Source organism: Microchirus variegatus (genome assembly GCF_963457635.1).
Source record: "Microchirus variegatus genome assembly, chromosome: 4".
Lineage (NCBI taxonomy): Eukaryota > Metazoa > Chordata > Actinopteri > Pleuronectiformes > Soleidae > Microchirus > Microchirus variegatus.
This window is the reverse complement of record NC_139805.1, coordinates 5,300,906-5,324,276: the sequence shown is the minus strand read 5'-3', so window position 1 is coordinate 5,324,276 and position 23,371 is coordinate 5,300,906. Positions and strand designations below refer to the sequence as shown.

The following is a 23,371-nucleotide window of genomic DNA, read 5'->3' as shown; positions in this document are numbered from 1 at the left end:
AAAATTCATGGATGTACCCAGGTAATAATCATCATCTCCAGATCTCCCTTCAATGTTTAGTGTACAACAGAGAGGGATGAAGTCGTAAAGTCACTTTAAGTCGTCCACCCCCCCCCCCCGATGGTCTTTCTCTCTGTTCACTTCTTGTTCCTTCGCTTTGTCTGCACTCCTCTCTATCTCTCTCTCTCCTTCACTTTTAATGTTTCCTCAGCTCCCTTCCTCTTTTATGTGTTATTGTATATTTTACTTTTGTACACTCTCATACAATTCCAAGACATAACTTACGCTGCAGACATACACATGCATACTGTACACTCATCTCCTTGTCTGTTAATCAGGGTAAATTTTGCTTGATGACAGTGTTTCTCAATTGTGGTCCTGGGGACCCACAATCAGGTGTGTTGGAGCAGGGGAACATCATATGCCGTGTTTCCACCGTGTTCAACTCGACTCGCCTCGACTGCTTTACAGGTCACTTGTCACTCATTTGTGTGTGTGTTGCGTGTAAAACAGAGTCACAGCAGTTTCATGCAGCTGTGCAGTGATGACGCCGCCCTCGTTGAGTAGGTACCATTTTGTAGTAGAAAACCATCCTAAACCGTGCCGTGCCGAGGTGAGTCAAGGTGAGCATAGGTGGAAAGGGGGCTTAAAACATGCAGGGTAGTGGGTCCCCAGGACCAGGATTGAGACACCCTGCTTTATAAAGCAGTTTAATGCAGCTTCATGTCGGAAATGTAAGTATTTATATGCATTAATAAGCCGTTTAGGCTGCTTCTGTCAGTGTTCGATAGAACAATCTATCAATCTAATCCGCTGCTTTGGTACCAGATACATGTGTGGGGGTAACTTCTCAGGTCTTGCATCATTGTTGTTGTTTTGAAGGACAAAACTCATGGGACAAAACATTACACACCCCAGTTTAATAGTACTGGGGTGTGTAATGTTTTGTCCCATGAGTATATTCTGTTTATACAGCGGCCCCTTTTTTATGGATTAGATTTGTGTCAATACTTTCCACGAATCAAAAAACACTTTTCACGATTCAAACAACACTTTTCACGAAGGCAGCCAGCAGCAGGTGACACACATACCGAACTGATATGTATACAGTTCATATGTTTAATACACACAAACAGCAGGTCGAGTCGATTAATAAAATGGAAATGTTTTCATCTGCAACTTTATTTTCTAGCATATTTGACACTTTTAATCTCAAACAGTGGAACCTATTAAGTGCTACCAGTTCCTGAAACGCTCAACAGTTTTAATGATGAACGAGAACACTTAATGTGTTTGACTATCATAATGAATTTTTAAAATGACTGTTCCAGATGCAAAACCACATTTTCCAACCAAGTTCCTTCATGCGTCATTGTCTCTGCCAAAAGGGAGAATTCATACAAAATCGTCTTTTGAGCTCCTTAAAAAGCTCCTTACAAAGTGACAATAAACAGTGCGTCATCAAACCCTGTTCTCTCCCCACTGTGGGATAAATAAAGCTATCTTATCTTATCTCATCATTTCCACCCTCTTCCTCTGCTGGGTGTTGGTGAACTGTGTGCCTGATGGGTTGAGTGTAATTAGAGCAGGGCAGAGCCTGGAGCTGGACTGCTCTATTTGGATGCCTCCGTCCACGATCAAACTCACATGTCACCAATCACCGCTGGATAAGAAAGACATGGTGCGCATTCACTGGCTTTAACCTGATGGACTGCTTTTTACATGACAGATACATCGGGTCTGCCTCTACTAAGGCCCTATAAAAGATAATAATCTTAAAAGAAACTTTAGAACTTAAAGGGGACATATTATACCCTATTTCTACAAGTTAACCTAGTTCTCTGGTGTCCCACATGTCTGTGGCATGCTTTGGTCAAAATACCATAAGAATGAATCACCATAGCAGTTCAATCATCCTGCCAAAACAGCCCTGTTCAGAACACTCTGTTTAGTAGTATCTCTTTAGGTCCACCTTAAAAAAAAAGTAAAATGAAACTTCACAGAGGCTACTGGGAGCTAACAGCAGTTAGCATTTGGAAAAGTGATAATTTGGCTCTAGCAGGCACATTGCCGTCATATATAACATGTATCCACTGGACAGATAAATCCTCTGAGGCTGGAAGTTTGTGTAGAACTCTGTGCTGCACTGTGGAGCCAAGAATAGGACTTTTCGTGGACTTCGCGGACTTCCGATTTTCCTTTGCCCTGGCCAGCACTCTCGCATGTTTTACCGACAAAGCTCCGCGAGACAATAAAATTATTTAAAGTGGAACTTTTCAATTTCTACGTATTTACAGTACATATTTTTAAGACACCACGTAAACGTCCATTGTCTACCACTTTATCCTCACTGTTGTGAAAACCCAGTCGCTTGCATTTGTTTTCAAAGTTTCTGCTTCCTCTTACAACATATTTGTCTCTGCTTCTTTGGCTCTGCCATGATGAACGCCTAAAATAATCTGATCGCTTCCTTGTTCTTATAGCCAGTACCCAGCTCGGGGGTGCGGGTGTGTCGAAGCAATTAGTTTTTTCTCGCGAGAACCGAGACTTCTCTTGATTGGCAACCCTGCAAGGCTGGTTTTCCACTAACAGATGTGAGGGGGAGTGGAGACAGCCCCCAATCTCCCTGCAACAAGACATTTAACAATCACAGAGACTCAGAAACTGTTAAAATAGGGTAAAAATGTTGCATAGTTCTGCCTTAACATCAGCTTAAAATACTGTAAAATCACCTGTAAATTTCTCTAAACCTCTAAATTTTTCCCAGATAAAATCACATTCACTGCAGCTTGTACATCATTATTGGTGAAAAGTCAAAGTGGGGCAACTTTTATTGCTCTTTCTCTACGGATGGTATCAGTGCTGTGGATGTGGACACACTTGGGGGTTTAATGAACTGGGGGAGCTGGAAGTACTCAAAATAAAAGCTGGATATTTGAATTGAAGCTCTGAAAAGTCACCTGATTCATGGTTGACAAGGGGCAGTTAGAGTTTTCCAACTTTGCTGGCATTAGTTTTTCACCTTTGCCTGAAATGAGAAATATTCAATGTTGTTCACACACGCACGCACGATCAACTCTTGTGAGCTTAAATATGTTAAGGTTAAATTTACTTCTAATAAAGTTGGCATATTTTCCTACATAAGCTTAGCTGAGAAAGTTAAACATATACAACCGGATACTTAGGTTTGTAAATAAACAAATAAATAATACACGTAAGTTTGACACTTTCTATAACAATTATTGAAATGTTTGAATTATGGGGCAATAACAATAATATGAATGCCATTTTATTATGACAATAACTTTTCTGACATACTATACTTCGGGTTGAAATAATTTTAGACTGCATCATGATATATATATATATATATGTCTCTCAGTTGATATACTTATCATATATAAAATGTTTGTATATGTTGCCCTCAGGATGAAAAGTTGATTTTATCCTAATGCATGATTCAAAGAAAACTGCATATTGCATACATTTACTGTATGTCCCTTCCTCAGGTTGTCCTGCGCCTCAGCAGAGCGGTCAGGGGTGTAGAAACCCTTTCACCGTGTTCCAGGGCTGCATGCGACTGTTGACTCTGGATGACCAAACCGTGGACCTGATGAAGGTGCAACAAAGACTGCTGGGAAACTACAGCCACCTGCAGATCGATATGTGTGGTATCATTGACAGGTAAGTGTTCAACATCACATCCTGTATTTACTTCAGGTGCTGTTACCATCAAACCTGCACATCCAACCTGAGTGTTTCCAACCTCTTCATAATGCTTAAAAAAACACACAGATGGAATATTTAATTTCACAGACTGAAGTGATTTCTTTTGAAATGTCAAGACAAAAAAAAAGTAAAGTAGATTAATTAGACTTTTGGCATTTGTCACTCTGAAAACAACAAACTTATACACCAGAGAATTGTGATTCAAGGCATACGTCAAAAGCACAGGTATCAAACTAATTGCTCCTGATGACTACTGTCTGTGCAGCCAAAGCCCTCAAGCTACAGAGCTCCTGTGTTTTCCAGAAACTTTCACAGTTGTTCTTGTTCCCACACAGAAAATACACTTTCCTGGGCTGGTGCTGTAAATATCAACTTATACAATGAAGCCGCAGGTGAAAGACAAAGTGGAAATACTCGCAGACAAATGCACAATTTACTCCCGGTAACTCCTGTAACATAACTTCTATGCTTAGCTATTAAAATAAACAGGTAACAGGTAGTTTACTGTTTACAAATGAAACAGGACAGGCATGTAGCAGCACTGTTTTGTCTATGGTGTTTCTATGTGACTGAATAAAGTACCAGGGGTGGAGGGAGGGTCAATACAGTGAAATATCGCCATATTTTGCATGGCGATAGAACACCATTATCATGCTTTTGTGACACCAAATATTTATTTATTTTAGCAAAATCATGATCATATTGTATACTACTACTACTACTACTACTACTACTACTACTAAAAAGTACTACTACTACTACAAATTGGGGCTTGTGGCTGAGAATCACATTAGTTGGCAAGTGAAAAATGTTGTCATGTTGTCAAATACATTGTTGGTTTTGTTTCTATTAGTACATTGTACAATGTATGTATGTGCATACATAGAATTGCCCAAAACAGACATGGGTCATTGATAGTGCTTGAATTTTGTGAAAGAAAGAAGTTAAGTTGATATAGGTAAACGTCTCCCTCATTTTTTACAACGTCACGTATTTACTCTCCACCATGAGATTCCATGCAGAACAATGCGTGAGTACCGTGAAGCAAGAGAGAGCAAACGATGCCTGATGCCTGGGAAATGTCAATTCTAAGATTTCTCTGACAACAAAAAAATCGCAAAGACTGACTTGAACCAAGATCCCAAGGACAATCACAAAATAAAAAAGTGGACGCCATGGGTGAAGTGGCTCTCACAAGTTGCCCTCCTATCTTAAGCTGTGCCAGTCCTTGAATTTGAGGAAATTGGTCCTGGGAAGTCCTTGAAAAGTCCTTAAATTTGATGTCAACCAAGGTGTGGGAACCCTGTATTCATTCGATTCAAGCTTTTGTTTTCACACGTTTCTCATTGGAAAATGATGACATTCTGTATAACAGCACATTGGGATACATTAGAAACCAGTTAAATGAGAACGTAATGAATTTAAACATATTTTGAGTTCATCTACATCATCTTAAAGACCGTTGCACATTAGCAGTGATGTGAAGAAACAGCATGAAATCGCTCCAAAGTGAATTATTATGCAGTGTCACTTGTTTATATATTAAACATGACACTTATGAATTCTAAGCATCAGATTTCATTGAGTGGAGGCTGGGGACAGATTAAAGTGTGATTGAGGTTATTTTCCTTGCAAGGCTGTTTGTTGTGCAGTCAAAGCATCTACAGGAGAGACGAAAGAATCCCAGAGCATCAGGAGTGTGTGCTTCACCTCTGCCTGGTGCTGACGAGGGACTTGGAGAGAAGGATTTTAACTTTAATTTAATTTCTACTATTTTATTTTTTTTATATATATTATTAATTTATTTAGCTGTTGTAATTATTGTTCAGGAAAATCCTTTGAGGAGCTATTTGGGTAATTAGTTATAATCTTTTAAAATTGGTTTTGGCACTTGGTTTCAATAATTATGACTACAAGTATTTCATTGAAATAATGTTTAAAGGCATTCCAAAACAGTCATTGCTTCATTGTCAAAGTCTTTTATAGCTGACCTTCACAAAGTGCTTGGTTGTTTTTGCAAGATGTCTGTGTGGATATGTGTGGAAGAACGTTTCAGAAATTTCAAAAAACCTTTATCCTCTTTTGTGTTTGATCACATCCAATACAAAAACTGACAAAATGATTTGTCATTTAGAGAAATACATTCCGTCTGTTAGTCTGTTACTTGTGGAAAAAATACAAAAAAAAAATAACAGCTCAATAGTCTGACAGGAGAAAGATGTAGGCATTGCTCTATTATCTGACAAGCACTTTGTTTTGAAGCATACTGACATCTTAAGTACAAACTAGAGTGTCTCTGAACTTACAACTTCCTCTCACTTCCCTGACCTATTTGTCTCCCTGTGATTTGAAGTGAGCTATAGATGAAGATGTCAGAAACCAGTATTTCTGACCTCTTTGCTTCTGTCGGGATTCTGACAACTTCTGACAAATCACCATGTCAAAGCACACTCATGTTGCTGGAAATCATCCATTTCAATGTTTAATGTGTTCAGAGATGTTCATCTGCATACCTTGTTTTTAATGAGCGAGTTATTTTCTGTTGCCATCATTTCAAACCAGTCTGGTCATTCTTCTTTGACCTCTGGCATCAACGAGGCATTTTTTACTCAGGTAACTGAGGCTTACTGGACATTTTCTGTTTTTCAGACTATTCTCATGTAAACTCTAGTGATGGTTTAACATTTAAGTTGATCAGCAGATTCTGAAATACTCAGACCATCAACAACCAATCAAAACATCTCTATTCCAATGCTAAATTTGATCATCTGTAGTTTGTCTTGACCATGCATGTTCCGGTAACATCCTCTACATTAAGGCCCTGATCTACTTCCGCACACATGGCCGCACACGCCAAAGTGCTCGTCACACTGCATTGAGCGTCACATTACTATACTCGTGCGTCAGGGTCCTGTAGTATCCCACTTCACCATCAGGTGGCGGTACAAGTCTGGACGCAAGGGAATAGGACGCATTCCCACCAAAGTAGAAGAGAACAATGCTGCAGCACCCTCTGACACGTCTGGTTCGAGTGCCACTCAGGGGAATTGATGTGTCAGCCGGTTTAGGGTCGCTAGGGCGAGGATGCGATAACTATCCTTGGCGGTGACTTCGTCTTAATGTTTATACTCTACCACTCCAGTTCACGCATGTGCTGTCCATGCAAATTACACTCTAATTTCCCAGTTTGGGATTTATAAAGTATATCTTTCTATTCTTTTCTAATAGACTAATTACATATTTGCTGTAATTAGCAGTTAAACAGCTGTACCTAATAGAGTGGCTGGTGCCATTACCTGTCTAACCCACATTTTCTATACTCTCTCCGCATTTGTGATGATGTGCAGACACAGTGGAAGGGGCTCTGCTGTTTAGCCAGAGGCCACAGTAGAAACCGGGGAGATTGGGTGTGAACCAACTGTGATCCAAACTGTGTTAAAGGACACTGTCACACTGTGCTACAAACTTTTAGATAAGCTACAAAGTCTCTTTTCTAAGTTAATCCTGGAGTCCTGTGATCTGCGCTCTGGTGCAGTGCTCTGTCACGTTGCATTGCAAATCGTTCGTCAAGCTCCCAGCCCTCCGGAGGTTCACGGAGGACAAAGTGTTTTAGAAACTGGGAACTTGTATCCCTGGAAAAAAATGTATAGTAGATTAAGTGATACAAGCTCACATTTGAACCCAGGCTGGTGTCTCTGATTCTTTTTGTAACTTTCACCCTGCGCTCTGGGTTGGGGATGCATGTGGCAGCAGGCTGCAGACAGCAAACTGAATGCTGACACAATGATAGAAAACTCCTCCAGTGCTGCAGAAAAAGAGTTTATCACTGCGGCTGCAGATAGCTGTGCCAAGAAAAGTTTTCTGAACTTTTGCAGACTACAGAGAGAGAGTATGAACAAAGTGGATTTGGGGAGACAAACCAGTAAAGTGGGTGCATGCACAGGCATTTGTCTCCCTGCTCTTCTTGTCTGCTTTTGCAATGAAGATAAATAAGTGAATAAACAAGGACTATTTTCCAGTGTCTGATAGAAGAAATAGTCTGATTGTAAACTGTGGGTTGGTCTAGCAGCTGGGCTGTTTCCCCTGCACAGAGGAAATCAATTTTAGTTGAGTTTTATCAAAAGAAATGCAGTAATTTTAAATCAAATCTGAATGTTGGGAAGAAAAAACATTCAAATTACCCAAATTCAGGAGAACTCTGTAGGGATCCTAATAACATTGTATGTTATATCCCCAACAGTTTTAATGTTTAAAGCACATCACATTCATACCTGCTGTCCACATTACTATCTTTTCTAGCACCTGAAATTGAGATGTTTTTAAATGCTGCCGGCTCAGTGCTAATTTGAAAACTAATTTTAGGCCGAGTGGGCAGTTCTGATCACGGCTCTCTGTCCTGAGCTCCTCTCAGCAGATGATGCACTTGTTTCATAAGCGACACATGACCCGAGGAGCCCTAAAACCAAAAGGCTGTAAAACGGAGCCCAGAGGAGGTGCAGTCGTGTCACTGTTTCTCTTTTGGGTCACTTGACTTAGATCACACTGAAAGGTACTATGGAATTATTGATCAACAATGTCACAACAATCCTGCCCAGTGCATCTTCATTTCCCATCAGTCTAATAAATAAAGCCTTGCTCTAATGTCTCACTGTAGTTTCTTCTCATTTCTTGTGCTCTCCATAACTACAAACAATTGTAGAGAAGAAAAAAAAATGCAGTAGTATGGATTAAGCCGTGTGATCGAGTGGAAGAAAAAAAGTAAAAAGGGATTAAATGTTGTGTCCCCTCTGATGACTGAAACATGTTTATCAAACCTAACAATACAAATTCAAATGTCCATTTATATTGACAGACATATCATGTTTGCTTATAGTGAGTGATTCTGTTGCTTCGCTCACCATCTCCACCTGCAGTCCTCTGACTTCATTCTCAGTGGTTCACTGACGAAAGAGTTGATATAAAGTTACTGCCGCAATCTTGCTGCTGCTCTTCTCTCCTCTTCTTCACCCCCCTCAGCCTCCTTCTTCTCTTCTTCATTCCTCCCTCTCTCTCTCCTGCCATCCTGCACCATCAGTGTGTCCACATTCCAATTTCCTTTCCTCTACTTGAATGACAAACTTTGTCTGATCGTAGTTGTTGTGTTTTGTGAGTGGGTATAACATTTCTTATTAGATTAAAACACAATTGGTTTTTGAAATTTTCTTTATGCGTTTTCTTATTGACAAACACCGTTTTTTACAAGATGATTATGTTGGTAGCCATTGGTGGACATTGTCCAGGCATATCGTTAAGTTTGATGCTGTGACAGACAGGCTGGTCTTAGTATTTCAGAAACTGCTGATGTACTTGGATTTCACACCCTTGTAAGTTTTCAGGAAATGGTCTCAAAAATAGAAAATGTCCAGTGAGCAGCCGTTCACTGGCCTAAAATGCCTTTTTGATGCCAGATGTCAGAGGAGATTGACAATACTGGTTTGAGGTGAAAGAAAGGAAACAATAACCTAAATAACCACTCAACAACTGTGAACTCACAGCAGCAGATCCTCATTGAACACTACATTAAATGCACATAATACCTAATAAAGTATTAACCATGTATATATGTGTGAATGTCTGCATTTGCATGACTGATCTAATATAACTTTGGTATAACAATTTATGGAACTATCACATCTGTTAATAATTATCTATCTATCTATAAAAACCACTGTTTTTAGATATACAAATGATCACAGTGAGTAAATGGTGACATATTGGTATTAGTGTGTGTATAGGGCTCTTGGTTGTTTCGAAAAATTTTGGATACGCGTGCAGCGCGGTTGCAGAAGGGCACCACTCAGCGTTTAAGTAGCAGTGTTGTCGTGAAGTTTTCCTTGTACTACGCCAGCTTGTCGCCTAGTGATAAAGCAAGTTATTCTTGGAAATTCACCTTGGTGAAGGATATACAGCTTGATGACACATGCTTTAGGTGCCGGTGAGTGGATTAATGAAGAGACGAAGTGGCCCCGTCTGCAGGCAGTGGCCCAATATCCACTCGTACCTGATCGACACTCCGAGTCTTTATGCCAAGGAGAACTTAAAGTCCTACACGACTCTGGATGCTTACGAAAGTGAACTGTTACAGTATTAGCAACACAACTTGTCCAGATTTTTACTGGCTGCTTCCTACAGCTCACAAAACTACCCTCTGGGAAAGGCGACCGAAACAAGTGTCTTTAAGAGGTTTTATTCTACACACAACTTAATAGGTTGTAAACCGACAAAGCAAACAGCTTCTGATGATCAGTTACAGATCAAAAATAGGAAAATATACATGCTCCATACCTGCTGGAAAGTTCTACACAACTAGCAAGACAACCGGAGTACATTAGCTTCTAAGCTACGGTAATTTGACTTAAACCTGAGTTTAATTACGCTGTTGCTCTCAAACATTTTTTTTTAACATTGTTATGCATAGTCATAATTACTTCATTCAAGTTAGCTTGTTACCTGATGCCAAAAATGTATGTAACATTATGATATGATATGGAGTGAGCACTGCAAATTCTTTCTTCTTTTATCATTTTCTCGTTCCAGTCGCTCCTGATGTCTTGCAACCAAAGACGTCTCCTGTTAACTTTGAAAGGGCTACAACTCGGTATCCGTTAAAACGTCAGGCTTTTGTCTTGTTTGTTAAAACAATTAGTGCAACCGACAGCACAATAAGACATGTTGTCCTTTGGCTCACAATAGCGCTTTCTGCAACCGACATGTGCAGTAGAGAGAGGGTCAATAGTGTCTTTCTGTTGCGGTGTAGACTTTATCTGGTGGCTCTACCAAACAATCTCTGTTCTGTAAACTCTGCATGATGAAAATACAATTACAATGTGATTTAAATGGGGTGATTTAAAAAAAAAAAAAAAAAAACCTGCTTGAATTGTGCATTTATATGTAGCTGTATAGATCTAGGGAAAAAAGGTTTGCCTTAATGGGTGTTAGATATAAGAATATACTGTATAGTTTGCCATATATACTGCACTCTAGTGTGTTGTACTCATCCCTCGGTGCTGCAAGTACAAATTAGTTTACAGTCGGTTGATTTGCACAAGGTCCCAACCTAATATACAATAAATTAAACCGTTTTGCAGCTGACGCTTAAACATAAATCACCAATGTTTTACCTCTAATAACACCACAAATACATTTCTTGAATTCAGCTGCAGGACTTATGGCAGTCGTATTTTTCATTAGAGGGTGTTAGTTTTAGTGCTCATCTGCATTTTGCCTGCATTTGTGTCCAGTGTTACTGGACAGTAACTCACTTTTCTGTCTTTGTGATGTCATAGCTCACCTGAGAGCCTGCATCTCATCTGTCTGTGCATTCATGTTGCTCAGGCTGCTGCTGACTGGATTTTCTGAATACACTTATGATAAATCATTACCATCCCTGCAACTCTGGTCCAGTATCAGTTTGCCGACTGGGAAAACATACAGTATGTACAGAGGATACAACCAGCCATGCTGGAGCACCTGGACAGGCCAAATTCTTATATCAGAATGTGCTTCATTGACTTCAGTTCGGCCTTTAACACAGATGATGCCTTAATGCCGCAAGTCAAATTCAGATAAATCATCCTCATTGGGCGACCACACATACTCTACCATCAGCCTGTACACCAGAGCTGTGTGCTGAGCCCTCTCACATTTGAAGTCTTTACTCATGAATGTCCATGCACCTAATACCATCATACTTTTAATTGTTTTGATCCCCAACAATAGCCAGACTTTACACAGGGGTGAGGCACAAAACCGGGTGGACTGATGCTCTGCTAGCAACCTCATCCTCAAGTTGAAGTAAACGTCAAAAATGCTTAACCACAAGCTACAACTAGGAACTACGCTAACTACGGAAATGCAGATCGTCTTCCTAGATGGAATTCCTTGGGAATCCACATTGTTGGAACCCTTCAGCATCGTCAGCAGGGATCTCAGGGTCTCGGGTGTTTCGCCCCTTAACCTGAACACCTCGCCTGAGTGGGGCAGCGAAGACTGACTAGCCTTCACCTGCAGAAGGGTCCCAACTGTGGGCTCTCTTTAGCCACAGCCATCTTGAGCTGGACTCAGCTGCTGCGGCTATGTCCCTGGTGGCTATCTTCAGCTGTTTGGGTTGCAGCCCCACCCTCTGCAGGAAGTAGCCCACTCAATGGGATAGCTTATTGCATGCCACCCATTTAGCACAGCTTCGTCGACTAAGTCCCGGTATTTGGCTTTCTTCAGTTGGTGGGATGTGGCCAGCCTTTCTTTCCAGGGCACCGTGAGCTTAGCAGCTATGATTGTTTTAGTGCTCCTTGATAGCAAGACCATATCTGCTCGAAGGGAGGTCACTGCCACGTCCTGTGGGAAGACGAGTTTCCTCTTCAGGTCCACACTCAACTCCCAGTCTGAGGCTCCTTGCAGGGTGAAGGGTCGGATTGTGGCCACAGAGCTGGTCTTGACTCTTTGGAAGACCAGGATGATTGTGGTGGACTTCAGGGAAAAAATAACCGGTCTGAGCCAAGTTCTACAACTGGTTAGGCCAAATACTCTGCAGCTTTAGGCTGATGACCGCTGATGACCTCTCCTGCACCAGACAAACCTCCACTGTCACTGGAAGGTTTCATCAACGACTACTTTTTGAAGAAGCTGAAGAGAACACGACTCTCACAAAGTTTCCACTTTAACTTCTACCTTAGCACAGTGGATAGAGAGTGCTGACAAATAATATCACAGCATGGTGCACTAAACTGGAACAGAGGGCTTTGCAAAAACATCACTGGCACACAACTGCCTGCGGTCATCAACTTCTCCAGATGACAGATCAGGGCCTCCAAGATGACTCCTCTCACCCTGCACACCATCTCTTCAAACTGCTTCCCTTTGGCAGACATGACAGAATCTTACCGCACACTGAACAGAGGTATATGCTGCCGTTCTATCGATGTTATTCGATCCCCAAGAATGGGTACGTCTTCTCAACCAGAGCCAGAAACTTGTTTCCTCCACCGCTGATATCTCCTGAGTGGCCCAAGGTCTTTTAGGAGACATGAATAAGCCTTTTCACCCTCCTTTTATTCACCTCCACTGATCACTAACCCAATCCTCCGGTGTGCAGGGGGTGAAGAGTCAACCTGGAGACAAAAAGACACACTCACAGACACAACTACACAGACGCACCCACAAGCACTCGGGCGGTAACAAAAGGGATGATTCAAAACAGCTACTTTTCATTATTAAAGAAAGTTGCAGTTGAAATTAAATTAGACTTCAAGATTTCCTGAAAAGACTTTAATTGAAAAACTTTACCTTATTGTTTTAAGACTGTTGTTTTTATTCAGGTCCCTCCTCCACAACTGCTCGTCCTTTTCCTTTTCATAATCGGCAACCTTGAGAAACTTTCGACAGAACTTTTGACAGAAAACAACATGCTTCTCTGTCTTTCTCTGTGTTTCTCAGATGTTCCCCCAGTCACTGTGAACACGGAGGGAGATGCACTCAATCGTGGAGCACCTTCCACTGCAACTGCTCCAACAGCGGCTACAGAGGTGCCACATGCCACAGCTGTAAGCAAACAGAGGTTCTGAAGATGCTTGAAAACTAAAATGTGATGGCAAAAGTAGAAGCTGTTTCAGAAATGAAAAGGCCACTACTTTTAATTTATTTTTTCCTGCCATTATTACTTCAGCCATGTGAATGTTCACATTTGATTTGAAGATAAATCACAATTAATTATTTATATTTTGAGAATGCATTGGCATAATTAAATTAAATTAAATTAAATTAAATTAAATTAAATTAAATTAAATTAAATTAAATGTAGTTTAATTCAATTTAATTCAATTTATTATAAATGCTGTCAGTAATGTGCGAGCAGCATGGCAGAGGTTTCACAAATCATCTTTAAATCCATAATATGCCCTTCTTTACTGATAAATCAAATTGTTATTTAAATGGTCTATATAAATAACTATTTAAACTCATAGCCAAACATCATATAGTATTTTTTTTTTATATAGCTCCCTTCTTAAAAAGAGAAGGAGCATTTTAGTGTGTCTATCACAGAAAGTTAAGTCTTTGTCATCCATCAACGTGGTTAATATTCCACACGTTTTTAATTTCCTCTGCTCTAATAACAGAGACACCATGTCTCATACAGGCTAATATTCATAGGTGCATTTTTTTCCCTGCATTAAATTTAATCAGGAACAGACTAAGAGACTGGTGGAACTTTATTATGCTGAGCAATACAGATTCCCTGTTTGAAAGTCATGAAAAGTCTTATGTTTGGCTTTCTAACGCATGCAGGTTATCTCGGGGGTTGTATTGGTTCATTTTGTCACACAGCAAAAGTGGATCCAAGTTTCTGTAATATCTACAGCTAATATTGCCCTGACATTTTCCACACTCAAGTACCACCTATACTCAACCATCATCCGCTGCCAGGTTATATGAATTTTTCACAACACTCATAGATATTGTTTGCCAGTAAAATGCAGAGGGACAGACCCAGTCTCCATTTTTGTTGCTTATTGTCAATTATTTATTTTTGCAAGCAATGTTAAGTCAAGAATAGAGCCTTCATTTGTCTATAATTATAAATCTAACATGAAAATAGCAATAATGTAATACAATTACAATATTTATTACCAAAAAGACATTTTCTACACATTCTTTTGAACGCTCAAAACACCAGAAAGAAAAAGCAAAAAGCTTGTAATTTTATAATTGGAACTATTGCATAAAAATAAGAAATATCATACTATCATCAGAGAAACTCTTGTAATACACATTGATGTCCTCACTCCCTCAGGTACTTCAATTGTAAACCAATTTAAACATCATTTTAATATAAAATGATTTTACACAAAGTTAGACATAACTAAACTGCCTGTGGAGCCTTGTAGGCAAGTTTTCACCTGTAATGTGATGTGCAGCTTCTTCTCTGCAAAAATACCCTGGTTGGTAAAACAGAAATGAAGTGTCACTCTCTCCACGGAGATACAACTGAGGCAAGAAGAAAGGGGGTGGCATCCCGTTGCAGATGAAAGCGGCAGTTTTCTCCACTTCTCACTTCAAACAGAACACATCAATCCACAGTGTCAGAGAAACTGGTGCCAACTCTTTTCTCCTCGTTTCATATTTTCACTTCAGAAGTCTGGATTTTTCCAGCTGGTTCACCACTAGAACCATACAAAAATAAAAAGTAATAACTGACAGAGAACATCAGTGTTGTATATAGAGCCAACCGCTGCACAGAGCTCCTCATAAAGATCCAACAGAGTCAAATAGAGTTCAGACTGTGTGTGTCCTGCTCTGAGGACCAGCCTGAGAACTCACACTCCAGTGGGGACACAAAGAAACACAGATTTTAGCCACTAAATCTAGAGCTCAAGTCTACAGTACCTTCATAATATGATCTGTTTTATCTTGGAGCTACACAGCGTTTTCTGACCGGTGTCGTTTTGTAAACTGCTCACTCCATGTGCCAATATTCATCATGACATTAAACCATTTTTGCATCATAACACACAGTTGTTAATGCTTTGCTGCCTCTATCAGGAAGTTTGATTGCTGTTTTCAAAATTATTTTTCTGAAGCGCAAAACCAAGAGCTCACATGTGACTGAATCATTAGAAACACATGAACATAAATAGTTGTATATTTGACTCTAATTTTGAACACAAATTTTGATACAAAGGTTCCTTATTGAACATGTGTAAGAAAGTGTGGTCTCACACCGTTTGCTTTGTTACCTCTGGTGGTGACAGAAAGGTAGAGAAAGTTTTCTGTTCTAAACATCGGCAAATAGGTGAGAAGAATTGAATTAGAGTGCAATACTTGTTATTGGGTTGAGAAACAAACTCAAAGTCATTCATCTCCCTCCCTGGATTCATCACAACCAATGCCGGATGAAACAAAGAGGGAGATGAAACAAGGGGAGCGACGTCAAACACAAAAGTGAGAAAGAATTACAGAAAGAAACAGTTCTTTCCACAAAAACATAACTTTAACTATTTTGTATTGCAAATGATGGTTATACATTGTTAAATTCTTTTCATTGCTCTCTTGTTTGCATGATTTTTTCTCTGAACCGAACACTAATGCTGTTAGAATCTATTTTGTATTTGTTTCTTCGCAACTCATAAATTAGCAACTATCATTGGGGTTGAGTGTTGTTTTCAATTATAATTTTTTTTTACATTTATAATGCAATATCTCCCAGCACAACCTGACTGTGTCACACTAAACATATTAGCTATCACAGTTACATTGTATGATAGTGTAAATTAGACACATGTTTAACTGTTATAACTGACATTTCATAATATTAACAGAAAAAAATTACTTCTTTAAAGGAATGGGTTTGTAGAGACTAATTTTCTTCTCTTAATTAACACAATTCTATTTGGTTGCCGCTGAAACGTTTTATTTTGAAAGCATAAATCACAGCGCAGCCGTCTGAAAGTCTGATGAAAATAAGAAAACTGCCTTTATTGACCCCTGTGTTTTCTTCCCCAGCGACACATGAGCAGTCATGTGAGGCGTATAAACACAAAGGCAACACATCGGGACATTATTACATAGACGCTGACGGCAGTGGACCAATCAAACCCCAGCTCATCTACTGCAACATGACTGGTACAGTGTTAATAATAACAATAATAATAATAACAATAATGCATGACATTTGGAGGCGCCTTTCATGACACTCAAGGTCACCTTACAACAGGGGTCACCAACGTGGTGCCCGCGGGCACCTGGTAGCCCGCGGGCAGCCAATACGGTGCCCGCGGGCTCACTTCACTTCACCTCACTTGCATGTATCCGTATGATTGCTCAGTAAAATATCTTTGATATTGTTTATAAAAACTGGTAATCGTTAGGAGTAAGCACTGGAATGAATGTGTATGCAGTTGAATGCATAATATTAATCATTTAAATGGTAAACAAACAAAAAAATATTTTATGGTAGCCCTCCATATTATTTTTTACCCTTAAGGTAGCTCTCTGACTCAAAAAGGTTGGTGACCCCTGCCTTACAACAACAAAATAATAATTACAATAATAACAACGACGGGTAGAGAGTTAGAGAGTTAGAGGGAGTAGGCCTGTTTAAAAAGTTGGGTTTTCAGATGGGATTTGAAGATGGGGAATAAAACAATGTTCCTGATGCCGGGGGGGGGGGAACTCCCCATGTAATGTATGTCACAACTCTTGTCCAATCTGTAAGCTCAAAATATTCCACATTTTTTCTTCATCATTCCACAGAGGACATGGCATGGATGGTGATCCACCACAACAACACAGAACTGACCCGAGTTTATACGTCTCCTGAGCTAAACCATCACTCATTCTACTTTGACTACGCTACTGAGGATGAGCAGTTAACAGCCATCGTCAGCCAATCAGAGCACTGTGAGCAGGAGCTGGTCTACCAGTGCAGGAAGTCCCGCCTCCTCAACACACCAGGTGAGACTAGGCCTGGCAAACTCAATTATTATTATTAAGGATTCGGGATATTTTGAGTCACTCACTCAAATGATCCGGGTTATGCGAGTCACTTGAGTCACTTGAGTCAGTATTACTAAGTCGCCAAGCAAACTCACTCCGAGCCCCATTGTCTCTAACCACTAACATAACGTAGAAAGTGTGGATTCACTATTTCAGATCTAATATTTTTAAATCTATGATGTTACTGGCTTTGACAGCAGAGTTTTCTGCAGTGTTTCCCTTCGATGAAATTGGAGTTAATAAATGTTATTGGTAAGGGGTCAAGGGGAGTGATCAACTACCACGGCAACATCACTCAGTATCTTTCCGTGCAGCCAGGGCAGAAGGTCAAACAGACAGATACATTTGTGAAAGTTGAGTCTTGAGTTGCCCAAAGAGACAACGTAGGTCCCCTTTCCCATGAGCTCATCACCTGTGGGGGGTGCCATAGAGGTTGGGTGCTGTGTTAGTTGGGCGGTAGCCGAAGGCAAGGACCCTGGCGGGCTGACAGAAGCTCTGGGGACGTGGAACGTCACCTCACTGATAGGTAAGGAGCCCGAGCTGGTGCACAAGGTTGAGAGACTCTGACTAGATATAGTTGGGCTCACCTCGACTGGGCTCTGGAACCAGTCTTCTTGAGAGGGGCTGGACTTTTTCCACTCTGGAGTTGCCCCTGGTGAGAGGCGCCGAGCGGGTTTGGGCATACTCATTGCCCCCCGGCTTTGGGCCTGTACATTGGGGTTTACCCCGGTAGATGAGAGGGTAGCCTCCCTCTGCCTTCGGTGGGGGGACAGGTGCTGACTGTTCTTTGTGCTTATGCACCGAACAGTTGTTCAAAGTACCCACCCTTTTTGGAGTCCCTAGGAGGGGTGCTAGAAAGCCCTCCTGCTGGGGACTCCCTCATTCTGCTGGGGGACAATGCTCATGTGGGCAATGACAGCAAGACCTGGAGGGGTGTGATTGGGAGGAACGGCCCCCCCCGATCTGATACCGAGTGGTGTTTTGTTGTTGGACTTCTGTGCTTGTCACGGATTGTCCATAACGAACACCAGGTTCAAGCATAAGGGTGTCCATATGTGCACATGGCACCTGGATACCCTTGGCCATAGGTCAATGATCGACTTTGTAGTCTTGTCATCAGACCTGCGGCCATATGTTTTGGACACGGGTGAAGAGAGGGGTGGAGCTGTCAACTGATCACCACCTGGTGGTGAGTTGGCTCCGATGGCAGGGGAGGATACCGGTCAAGCCTGGCAGACCTAAACGTGTAGTGAGGGTCTGTTGGGAACGTCTGGCGGAATCCCCATCTGGCGGAGTCAGAGAGAGTTTCAACTCCCACCTCCGGCAGAATTTGCCTCCCGAGTGAGGTGGGAGACATTGAGTCCGAATGGGTCATGTTTTGCGACTCCATTGTCGAGGCGGCTGACTGGAGCTGTCGTCGCAAGGTGTGGGACTCCGGAGGCAGCTGATGGGTACCGGCAGGCCAAGCATAACACGGCTTCTGCAGTCTCTAAGGAAAAAACTTGGGTGTGGGAGGAGTTTGGTGAGGCCATGGAGAACGACTTCCGGACGGCTTCGAGGAGGTTCTGGTCGGCAATCCAGTGACAGGGGAAAGCAGTGCAACATCAACACTGTGTACAGTGGGGATGGGGTGCTGCTGACCTCGACTCTTGACATTGTAGGTCGTTGGCGAGATTACTTCGAAGATCTCCTTAATCCCACTGACACACCTTCCAATGAGGAAGCAGAGTCTGGGGACTCAGGAGTGGGCGATCCTATCTCTGGGGCTGAGGTTGCCGAAGTGGCCAAAAAGCTCCTGAATAAGCGTGTACATACAGGAGTAACCACTCACTCTCCTGCGCTCAAAGGCTTGAGTTTGATTTTCATCTTTTTCGCACAAAGAATCTGAACTCTTCTGCCCTTCTCCTCACTTTTCCTCTCCCAGAAAAAAACAAATTTAAGTTTAAGTCATCATTAAAGTTACAAAGAGAAAAGTCACGCACCATCTCTACGCACATCTGCAGAACCTGCTTGTCAGGATACGTGTGAGCTGGAGAACTTTTGAACAAGTGTAGCCAGCAATTATCTGTTCAATTTCGGTGAAACACAGTCGAGACTGGGCCACAAGCCTATAAGAATTCACTAAAGGCCACTGACAGGACAGAGCAGGCAGGGGATCAAATCTGATGGGCATTTTTAGATGGATGGAGGAACAGCTAGAGTTGGATCTTTTTACATCCCATTTTATTAGCTGTAGCCGAGCTCGGACATAAAGTTAGTGTGTAGGATTTATTTGAGGCAATAAAACACCCAGGCTGGTTGATTGTTTGAATTTTCATTAGTGCGTCACCTGAAACATTGAATATTTTGTTTTCATTAGCTTAGAGGAGGTACTCAGTTGTATGACTAGGTCATATACTAAGGAGTATGTGACTGGTGCTTGTCTTTGGTTTTCATTGCACAATGTGACTAGGAGCATTTCTACTCCCTCCTGGATGTGATGCCAGTCCATCACCGAGTTCCTCCCACACACCTCCCTTTATGTTGTAAGCAGAGAGTCTGTATGTACCATTTATCATGTCTTAGGTATGATGTGGCCAGGATTTGAACAGCTGACCTCACACTCCTGAGGTGACCACGAGGCCATCTGAGTGGTCACTGCTAGACCTTTATATTTATATAGGAAAAAGGTTTGCCATGTTGCACTACCATGTTTCTGCATGTTTTAGGGTGCTTTCACAACTATAGTTTGATTGCTTTGATGTGCACCAGTCAGAAAAATGTAGCAAACAGACGAGAGTACGGTTTGCTTCCACATATGCATAGTTCTAAACGAACCAAAATAGATTGCGAAGACCATCGGCACCGGTCTAACCCCCGATTTCCACCGGGAACGTCATCGGAGCTGATCGCTGCCACTCTAATCAATATGAGCATTTCCACCGAATATGGCTGGCACACTAAATGTTACCTGAAGGCAGGTTCTCCTGCAGGATTGGGATAGAAAGTTGAATAGTTATATAATAGTTATGATATAATCAGGTGTATAATATGTGTTTCCCTAAAATTTCTAACATAAAAACAAATACCACTACAACATTTGTATGCGATAACATAGATGAATCTACGTGAGACATTTAGCCAAGAAAAGCCTACCCCACATGAGAAAAAAGGCCAGATTTAAGTCCCAATCTGGCCCCTCCGACAATCGTGATTGGTCAATGGCTGATTTGAACAGATTTTCCTGTAGAGTGAGGGGTTATAAGCTGCAATTTTAACATCATAGGAGTCTTCCCGATTTCAAATTATTATATAATATTAAGTATTAAACATGTTAAATATTTATATATATTTTTATTTATTTTATATCTTACAGGGTTAAGAAAGACTGTATTCTCTGCCCTGTGTTTTTGGATTTTTGCCCATTTTTCAATTAAAGACTTTGTTTTGCCTGCCTGTTGTTTGAGACTCAGTAAAGAGAGCCTGTGTGTGTGGTCCTGTGTCAAGTGGATCATCTTGTTCTTTCTCAGGTTTGTTGTGTTTGTAGTCGCCCACATTTTGAAATTTGTGCGTGTGTGTATGTGTTTCAGAGGGTGCTCCATTCAGCTGGTGGGTGGGAGGTCCAGATCCAGGTCAGGTCCAGTCATACTGGGGTGGAGCTGAGCCGGGCAGCCGTCAGTGTGCCTGTGGTCTTCAGGACAGCTGTCTGGATTCTAACCACTTCTGTAACTGTGATGCCGACTACAACCAGTGGTACAGTACAGTACTTTGTGTTATGTCTTTAAACAACTCTTTGGAAGGGTTTAGTTGTTTTTCCTTTTTAGGTATTGAATTATAATTAGCAGAACCTATTTATGGTTTTGTTGTTTTCGTATGCATGTGCCTTTTAGATGTAGGAAACTACACAATGCAAGTTAATATCTTGCATTATTAATAATTTAAGGCAAACAGTAATACCATTGTCATACCATGTCTTTGTATGAAAGAAAAAAAACCGCAACCACTAGATATCTGGAAAACACAGGCCTCATAGCTAGCTGGTGATGGAGATTAAGTGTATTATACAGTGCATACACTTTTTATAAACAAACCCTTTATCTTCACTGCAAATTGCATGTGTATGTTTCAGGCACATGACCTATGAACATTTATGTTTAATAAACTAAATATACAGTAATTTACAGTGGTGTTTTGTAAAAGTAAATACAGATAACACATTATTGTCACATGCATTAGTCCACTGCCCATCAAGTTGGTCCACTCGAGACCTGATGACTGATGACTTTACCATGAGGCTGTCGTGTAAATTAAAAATGGGAATTTTATTCAGCAATCCTTTAATGGAAGTATCACAGATAGATTGCTAACTACATTTCCATGAAATGTCACTGACATAGATACAGTATCTGGTCCCCTAAATTAAGACCAGGTACTTTTCCTTTCACACCATCATCATGTCCAGTCCTTTGATTTATGAGCAAATAACTGGAAAGTTAATGTCACCCTCATCATTCCTGCTTGCACTTTGTGCAGGACTTGTGTGCTTGTTAAATGTTAGGCTGTTAACCTTTTAACTGCGCATTAATATTTACACCAAACAACCTCTCTGCACTGCTTTAAAATCAAACATACCTTTTTGCAATTGTAAAGCATCTAATGCTAATTCGTGTCTAATACTAGTCACTAGTCACACACACCACGAAGCACAAAAAGAAATGCTTTTTTTATATTATTTCATTGAGCTGATTTTTTTTCCAACAATACTAATTAATTTTCAAAGTCTTTAATCCTTCAAATACCAGGTTTTTGTCATGATCTCACCTAGGGCTGGGCGAAATGGCCTGAAAATAAAATCCCAAATTTTTTAATACCAGATCCGGAACCAGATTTTTACGGAACCCTGGACATGACATGATTAAAAAAAATATATTTGTGGCCACGAAATACTATTTTGAGGCCACAAAATACTATTTCTCCCACAGTCCAAAAACATGCGATATGGGGATTAGGTGAATTGGTCACTCTAAATTGACCGTAGGTGTGAGAGTATGAGTGAATGGTTGTTTGTCTCTATATGTGGCCCTGCGATGGACTGGCGAACTGTCCAGGGTGTACCCCGCCTATCGCCCAATGTCAGCTGAGATAGACACAGCACACCTCGCGACCCGCTGGTGGAGGATAAGGCGGTAGATAATGGATAGATGGATGGATAGTTGGTCCCAAATTAAAGCTGAAAGTGTACAGTTAAAGCACATCTTGTTTGTTTTATTTCAAATCCATTGTAGTGGTGTGTAGAGCCAAAGAGAATTGTGTCGAAGTCTCAGTATTTATGGACCTGACTGTAAGTTGTACATGATTAGTCAACTTGCTAAAATTGATGTCCTCTTCTTTGCCCTCTCCTCCTCCTCTTCATCTCATTTTCCACGTCCTTCTTTCATCCCTCCTTTTCTAATCAACCCGCTCTGCTTTTTTTCTGCCTCATCGTCCTCCACATACGTTCTTTGTTTTAATTCCTGTCCTGCACTTTTTTTTCTCCTTCTAACTCCCATCCTTATCATCCACCTTCTTTCTCCTTCCCCACCTTCTTCTTCCTGTCCTTTGCCTCCTCCCTTCCTCTTGCCTTTCTCCTTCACCTCCTTTGATGTTAGGATTTTCCCCTTCTCCTTCTTCCAATTATCTTCTTCCTCTTCTCCACATTCTTCTCTCCTGCTCTCTTTTGCTTCTTGACATTTTCTCTTTCTCCATTTCTCCTCCTCCTCCTCTCCACTACCTTTAGGACCAACGACTCAGGCCTACTCACCCATAAAGAGTCACTTCCTGTCAGGTCTCTGGTTCTGGGTGATGTCCAACGACCCAGCTCAGAGGCTGCCTACAGAGTAGGACCCCTCCGTTGCCACGGAGACAGTAAGTCAACTGCAGTCATAGAGTATTTAATCTTTCATTACTAGACTTTGATATATTGTGATATTGCATGTGTTATGTTGCAATGGATTGCTCTAAATAGTATTTTTTTTTATTTGCCTGTACAATGAAATCTCTTACAAATAGATATAAATATTAATAGCAATGTCTGATTGAAATATTAACTGAGCTAAGTTATAATTGCTTCTAATGTTAGTCTTAAATTTAACTAAAT

The 23,371-nt window shown here is 40.9% G+C and overlaps 1 protein-coding gene across 1 annotated transcript in view; it reads left to right on the top strand.

The window, feature by feature from the left end:
* LOC310926278 (contactin-associated protein-like 4) overlaps positions 1 to 23,371 on the top strand; it is a gene marked incomplete at both ends in the record, with an annotated part of 108,412 nt that overhangs the window by 70,100 nt on the left and 14,941 nt on the right. The window contains 6 exons of the mRNA XM_083888378.1: positions 3,510 to 3,684; positions 13,201 to 13,307; positions 16,264 to 16,383; positions 17,014 to 17,214; positions 20,826 to 20,988; positions 23,012 to 23,139. Of these exons, the coding sequence (XP_083744504.1) occupies positions 3,510 to 3,684; positions 13,201 to 13,307; positions 16,264 to 16,383; positions 17,014 to 17,214; positions 20,826 to 20,988; positions 23,012 to 23,139 (894 nt within the window). The remainder of the gene's footprint in view (positions 1 to 3,509; positions 3,685 to 13,200; positions 13,308 to 16,263; positions 16,384 to 17,013; positions 17,215 to 20,825; positions 20,989 to 23,011; positions 23,140 to 23,371) is intronic.